This window comes from Triplophysa dalaica, chromosome 5 (genome assembly GCF_015846415.1).
Source record: "Triplophysa dalaica isolate WHDGS20190420 chromosome 5, ASM1584641v1, whole genome shotgun sequence".
Classification (NCBI taxonomy): Eukaryota; Metazoa; Chordata; class Actinopteri; order Cypriniformes; family Nemacheilidae; genus Triplophysa; species Triplophysa dalaica.
The window spans coordinates 11,996,912-12,004,932 of NC_079546.1; the positions used below are offsets into that span (position 1 = coordinate 11,996,912).

The window sequence follows — 8,021 nt, forward strand, 5'->3', positions numbered from 1 at the left end:
CATTTGCCAGTGACTGTTAAAGTGCATACAGCCAGAATAACTAACCAAGGAAAGAGAAAGATGTGATGCGTTTATACATGAACTGCTGCAATAATTCAAATCTCAATGGAGAGGCTACGAGATGACGTATTTTTGTAGGCTAACCCAGAAGTTAGCGCCGCGCTGGCTCCCTCGAAAAAAAGCCTATGCATTTTCCCCATGGACTTTGGAAGATTGCAAAAAATAAGCTCTGTGATATCAAAGGTTTATGATATTTACACGTTTTGTCTATCAAGATAATCCTTACTAATTAACACAACATTTGTTACTTTTGAAGCCGAAATACTATCGGGAGAAGTATCAATATCAACATCATCACCACCAAAAATTATATAAAAAAGTAATTACTCCATGAATGAATCCGCATCTATGTTTTTATAGATTTGTGCTCATGTTGCATTATGTGTGAGATTTATATGCGAGATGACCTCTAACAAATGGATCAACAAATGACACAAACAAAATCACACTTCGGTCAAACTAGACTTTTCGTTCCATTGGCTTTCAGTCACATGGATGCAAACACTGGAGACCGGAAATGCAATCTTATGCGGAGAAGTTTCAAGGTGAAAGTTCGGTGAACTTTGCCCTGCGATTTTTATGAGTTGAACATGTGTGACCAGTAGAGGATCGATACTGTGTAACCTCTTCTTACTATGAAAATTTAAGTATATCAAACAATTCAATTTGTAAAAATTCAGCTTTAAAAAAATATGATCAAAAATGACTTTTGAAGCACAGTTCAATTCATAATGCTATTCCAGCCACTTTATTTTCCATGTTTATCTGAAATGTTATTTTTAACTAGATTTGCATTTCCTGGAGGAAATAGCATTGCTGCAAGGCAGAAAGAGTTGTGTTAAAGTTCTGGGTTAGTTTACATTTTGCGCGTTTGTTTCGTGTAAACAAAATGCAGCAACTGAACATCTTTTTGAAGTTGTGACACGACCGAGGGTCTTTTTGCAGTTGGATGCACACAAAGCTTAAAACAATTACTTTACAGGGAAGATTAGATCAAAGATCTCAAAAAAGCAATACAGATATCCCTATGATGTCATTGTTGACAGTTACATTTTGAATGCTAAACACTGTCAATGAAAGATTTTTATCATAAAGTAAAATACAACAAACTAGGTGTCTTATGTGGAGTCCATGATATTATTGCAAATTCTCTTCTGACTTGTTGATAATATATCTTAAGTATCTCAAGCACATCTTGCAAGACTTGCAATAAGACCATAGGAGTTTTACTCCAATTTATAAAGTGACATATAGATATAGATTGGTATGTGTGTGTACCTTTTATATTTCAGATTACTTTTGAGGTTATTCTGTGTGTGTTCAAAAGATGTTCTCTTTTTGTTTTTGGTATTTCTTGTACATCTGCTTTAGTGCAACACAAGATGTAAAAAGTGCTATAAAAACTAAACTGACTTGACAGTGCACACAGCAAAGTGTATGACAGAGCTGTTCAGAACATGGACGAAGACTTTAAACTGAAGCCCACCATATGTCGCTTGTTTGAGGGCAGGTTATGTCGTAAATCATACAAAATCCAGCACCCTCAAACTAATCTATTTTAATTTAAACAAGCAAAAAATCCCATAATATTTATAGTCATACGATTAAAAGGACAACATCGTTCAAAACTGTAAAGGGTCCACTTTTGTGTGCACTCACAAAAAACAATATTTTCAATAGTAAATAAAAATATATGAACAAAGAGGATAAAAATGTCTTTAAAGTATGACGATCTCGGTTTAAAACATAAAATTGTTGGTTATTATATTATATTTATCTGGGTTTAGATCAAATGAAACTGTGAAACTGTAACAGACAGCTAAAATTCGAAATAATTATTATAAAATGACGCTTGCAAATTGGGGATAACTTTTTGCTTGAACATTTTTTATTATTTTAACTCTCTCAAAAAAGGATGTGTTCATTATTACTACATTGCTTTGTATTATGCTTTTTAACACATTTTGTACTTATTTTGCATAAAATAAATGAAAGGGACAACACAACTTGAATTCAAAATAACACAAAATGTGTTGTCCCAGAAATAACAGAGGTGTGTTGTTTTCAACACAACTGTTTTTAGAATGTACCAAAAACTAATGAGTTACCTGGTTGTTAATTCAACTTAAATAATATTAGTCAAGACAACGAGTTTGCATCAAATTAAAAGTCTTAAGGAATATTAAAAAAATTTTTCATTGCGCTTTCAGGATGTCGTCCTCTTTTTCCTTCCTTTCTTAACAATCTAGGTGACTTAGATTACCCCATTTTGGCCTCACAAAGTAGGCGAAACCTGGCCCGCGTACACACGCACAATTACACAGAGAAGCGAAAATCTTTCCTCAAAACAGAAGAGCTGCTTCAATAAAACCTAATCATTCAGAAAACATAAAAAGCCTGCACCCCTGCTCACACACCCGCACGCATACCCCGTTTCATAATTTCACACCACCGACAGAAGATTAAAACCAGCATCCTTGTTTCATGAAGACAGATCCATCAGAAAAGCAAGCCGAGTGAGGACCACAGACTCTCTCTCTCTTTCTGTCGTACGTCTTTTTTTTAAAGCATTGATTCAAAAGTTGGCATCCTCTCCATCGCTGCAGCTGCACTCGTCTTTTGATGTCTGTGTCACTGTCCGTCTATACATCTCTCTTTAAATTAATCACTGTGTGCTTTGAACACATCAGGATAAAGCCGCTTTTTACCGCCAGAGGGTGAGACAGAGCCAGGAGTGGGGGTGACATGGTTTGTTGACTGAACGGATCTGCGCGGCACTTTATTGAACTTAAATGAAAGGAAATAGGAACGCTGGAGCCGAGGTGGGAGCCAAAGAAATATGTTAGGTAGTTCTTCTGTGACTTTAGCTCATCAACACGTACCTTCTCTGAGTCCAGAGATAACGGCCAATCGTGTGAGGTTCTGGCACCCGTGGACCAATCAGAATGCAGTTGGGTTGCTTGTTTACATAACTTTCCATCAGCCACCAGTGGGTGACAGGGCAGGGCTGCGATGAAGAGATGAAAGAGAGCAGAGAGATCAGACGTGAAGCAAAACGAACATGTGAGAGATGCAGCCTCTCCGCGGAGCCTCGTAAGCTAGTGCATAAAACAGAACATCGGGCTAACAGACACAACCAACCATGCTTGAAAACACACTTATACTGACTTAGAGAGACACAGAACTCATTACAATTAACCCTTAAGTATAACTTTTGTAGAAATATAAATAAGAAAACATATTTGTAAACTCACTATTACTTCCTGTGCTTTAAAATAGAGTTTTATTGAAGATGTTAGGCTGCATTATCTTTACTCAATGTTGGTGGATGACCAAGGCAATATTACTCTTTTCAATTTTTAAAAACTATTTTGGGCTACTTATGGCTTCCTATAGTATATATGGATTACCATAGAATACATTTGAAGTTATATTTTGAAAAAAATAGTAGTTCTAGGACGAAATGTAGTGCAATTCTTCGCCACATCCGAAAGCCAAAGGGCACACTCGAAACTCGGAATATGGGAAACAGAAGAAGAACGATTTACACACGGAGTTCCAGGAAATGCCAATGGTCATATTCTATTGCTGTTCTTCAAATCTTTCCAGATATTTTAATAATAATAATGTATATTTATAACGATGATGTGTGACGAGTGATTCTTTTTTCGAATGCACAATATAAACGATTCAATTTCATAGTGATTTTAGATAGAGCGGTACTTCTGCTGATCAGAGCCTCAGTTCATGCAAGACTTGTGCATAAAACACAGAATCGAACCCTTTGCGATTTCAGAATCGCACTAGACAGGTATGATTAGTGTGAATCTCGATATATATCGTGCCAGCCCAAGGAAACATGTTTAAACCTTACAAACAAATACTATAAGGACAACATAGACACCATTACGTCTCCAAAGAGAAATAGATTAAGGAAATATTTTAATAGGAACCCAAAAAATAGCTCACCAAAATAACTCTTAGTCTTATGTTATTCCAATCATGACTTTCTTACAATACTCATTCTGTTTTGCATGGAGAAGGAATATTGCGTCTTATTTTTTATTTATTTTTCTAGAAACTTTCAGTCGCTTACATGCAGCTAAGCATGTCCTTTGGTAGCTGATGTAATAAAGAGAATCATTAAGGTTTGGAACATGAGGGTGAGTAAAGATTTTTTTTTAATTTTCCTATTTTTTGCAGGAGTGTGGCAACCTACAACATAATGTCTTTAGGTCAATCTGGATGAATAGCTACAGGAAATAATCAGCACAAAAGCCAGTGTCTCTCTCCTCACCCCAGTTGCCCGCACGCAGGCAAACATTCATCACATTAACGGTCTATCTCTCTCACTTTATCCTCCCGTCTGATCCCGTTTCTTTATGCCCGAACATCGACTGTAACTCTTTTCTTCAAATGCCTCTTTAACAAGTAGCAAATCCTTCAGCGTCTTTCAAAGCAGATTCTATTTTTCTGATTCCCTCATTCCCTGAAACGGTGTGTGTCAAGGCCAGTTTGTCAGTGTCAGTAGGGGGGTTGTGATTGTGCCTAAGATACTACTTAGCTCTAAAATCTAACACGCATGCACACACGATCGCATTCTTTAAAAATCAATGTCTTTCAGCGTGCTCATGTTGGGTCGTGAGTGAAAATAAACAGTGCTGCATTTCATAAGGAATCAATGGCAAAGGACAGATGAGTGGGAGAAAAGGAGGACATAGAGAGATGGAGAGATTTAGATAAACAGACAGACAGATATAGATAATGCACAGATGCAAAAATTTCCTATATCAATGTGTCACAATAATTGCAGAAGTCAATAATGCAAGCAAAAATACACAATTTGCTCCTGATATTAAGATGACTAATGTGCTGAATTGTTCGCTATTAAATTGCATGTCATTTTATATAACAAATATACAAATTGCGTAAAGCTTCCAGAGTATTACCATAAACCGTATGCATAGACTTTTAAACAAAGGCGTTTCACAGTGCTATAGGAGAAAAATCATGTCTGGCTTTATGGTTTGATAAGGAACGTTTAACATCCACAGAACCTTTATATTGCACATAATGTTCTTTTAACTATTTTTGATCATGTAAAATGTAATAATTGGTTTGTGACTGAAACGGAATGGTACTTCAGGCAACCAAAACACGGTTCCCTCATAGCATCACTGTGAAGAACCTTTTGTAGTATATTCTTTAAAAAAAGGTGCACAATGCCATTTGTCTTAATTGTTCCACAACATATCTTTAACATCCGAAGAAACTTTCCCAAAAGTTATTTGTGGTGAAAAAGGTTCTTCAGTTTATGAAAAGGTGAGAAAGAGATGGTTCTTTAAAGAACCTTGGACTGAACAGTTCTTGTGGACCCAAAAATGGTTATTCTATGGCATTGCTGTGAAGAACGTGTTAAGCTCCTTTACTAGAGCTTAACTTTACTTTCAAGAGCGTAAGTGGAAATAAGAATACTGTATAACTTTTTGGACTGGGGGTTTGTGGGACCATGCTTTCACTTAATGGATGAATGCATTTTCCAAAAATCACTCTACAAGAGCAAGACATGTGTTAATTTTAATGATGACAAATAGGTTTTGGATGATCTATCTCTTTAAGAGAAAAAAGAAAGAAGGCTTTAAGACATCGCAAAAAGCTTGATAAGATGGAAAGATAGGAAAAAAGCATAGATGCAGTAGTGTATTGTTTTAAATGGTTGAGTGACATTGAAAGCCCCAGGAGGTGAGCCTGTTTCTCTCTTTCCACTGAGTAAAGAATCTCTGCTGCCCCTTAGGAAACATCCAGGGCTTTAATTAAACTCACATTACAGGTGAGTAATCTTATCTCAATAACCATTTGTAAATGGGAAATAACATCCCATTGGGGGCCAAGGAATGAAGTAGAAAAACAAACAAACAAACATACACACACACACACAAATACAAAGATAAATGCTTGCCTGGAGCAAACACACTTAAAAACACATTTGTGTCCAATGACTAAAAATATAAAGGTTTGATGGAAACAGTGCACATTTCATAGTATTTAATGTAACACACACACCTTTTAAACCGTGATGGATCATAACATTGTAGTTACTAAACCAAACACTCCACAGTGGGACATTGCTCTCTTATAAGACACCATGTGCAACCAGAGGCAACCGCTGAGTGAGCGATTATGCTGCGAATAATATCATTCTTCCTAAGGATCTCCATTCCTCTTACATGAACACAAAACAGATACACATTTAAGTAAAGCGCATGCAGGACATCAAACAGATCTCGGGTCTCGTGTGTGGCGATATTCATGCTTTTCCGGACTGCTGTGTGTGTGAGAGATGTTTAAAAGAGCTGAACGTGAAACGGAGTGTGAGAAGATCACTGCAGACAGATGGAAAACATAGCACCAGCGGAGAGGAGACGAGGGGAACTGTTTAAGGTGAAAGCTCTGGATTTGAGGGGAGGAGAGACGGAGACGGAGATGAAGAGGAGTGGAGCGGGACGGAAAAGAAAAGCTAGGTAGGAGAAGACAGGAGAGGGAAAGGCAATGGCAAAGGCAAGGAAAGGAAAAGCAAGGAAAGGAAAGGAAAGAAGAGGAAAGAAGAGGGAAGGAGAAGAGAGGAGAGGAAAGGAGAGGGAAGGATAGGGGAGGAGAGGGAAGGAAATGAGAGGGAAGGAAAAGGAAGGATGGCAAAGGAGAAGGGAAAGGCAAGGCAAGTCAAAGAAATGGCGAAGAAAGGAAAGGAGAGGAAGGAAGGCAAGGGAAGGCAAGGCAAGGGGACGGCGAGGAAAGAAGAGGGGAGGAGAGGGGAGGACAGGGAAGGAAATGAGAGGGAAGGAGAAGGAAGGATGGCAAAGGAGAAGGAAGGATGGCAAAGGAGAAGGGAAAGGCAAGGCAAAGGAATGGCGAAGAAAGGAAAGGAGAGGAAGGAAGGCAAGGGAAGGCAAGGCAAGGGAAGGGCGAGGAAAGAAGAGGGGAGGAGAGGGGAGGACAGGGAAGGAAATGAGAGGGAAGGAGAAGGAAGGATGGCAAAGGAGAAGGAAGGATGGCAAAGGAGAAGGGAAAGGCAAGGCAAGGCAAAGGAATGGCGAAGAAAGGAAAGGAGAGGCAGGGAAAAAGAAAGGCGAAGAAAGGAGAGGGAAGGAAGGCAAGGGAACGCAAGGCAAGGCAAAGAAATGGCGAAGAAAGGAGAGGGAAGGAAGGCAAGGCAAAGGAAAGGCGAAGAAAGGAGAGGAAAGGCGATGAAAGGAGAGGAAAGGCGAGGAATGGACAGGAAAGCAACTGAACGGAACGGAGAGGATATAAAAGGAAAGGTGACATGGGAGAGGAGGGTTGGAGAGCAGATTTAGGAAGAGTAAAAGAGAGAGCAGAAGAGGAGATGGACGTTTTGAAAAGGAGGGAAGAAATTTGAGAGGAGAGCAGGACAAGAAAGTGTGACAGAGGAGAAGGAATCAAAACTCTCGAAGAAGAGAGAAGAACGTAGGGGAGGACTGGAAAGGAGAAACGCTTTTTGAGGAGAGGGGTGTAGAAGGGAGATAGGAAAAGTAACGTCAGGAGAGAAGACAAGATATCTAAGGAGTGGAAAGGTGAGAGCTGGGAAGGAGTGGACAGGAGAGGGCAAAAGAGAAGAAAGAAGAGGTAATGGGACATTTAAGAAGAGGAGAGATGAGATGAGGAGAGATTCACATTTAATGAGGAGAGGCTGCATAACTGTCTTGACAGTCTCTAGACTCAAAGCACTCCACAAATTGCTGAGCACAGAGTCACAGACACACACACACACACACACACATCCTAATACTCGATGGAGAGTAAATCTCCTACATCCGCACTTCATAAGTAAATTATTTTGAAAGCAAAAGCTGAAATAAAGACTCTTATTAAGGGAGCAACGACTTGGTACAAAGCAGCGTTAAAAAAAATAACGTGATGGATGCCTAAGATTAAATTTTTATAAA

General features: G+C 38.8%; 1 protein-coding gene across 1 annotated transcript; it reads left to right on the forward strand.

Moving 5' to 3' along the window:
• Window positions 1-6,749: 6,749 nt before the first annotated feature.
• Window positions 6,750-7,412, forward strand: LOC130421251 (octapeptide-repeat protein T2-like). The gene has a single exon (XM_056749042.1). It carries the CDS (start codon window positions 6,750-6,752, stop codon window positions 7,410-7,412), a length of 663 nt encoding a protein of 220 aa, XP_056605020.1.
• Window positions 7,413-8,021: the final 609 nt, after the last annotated feature.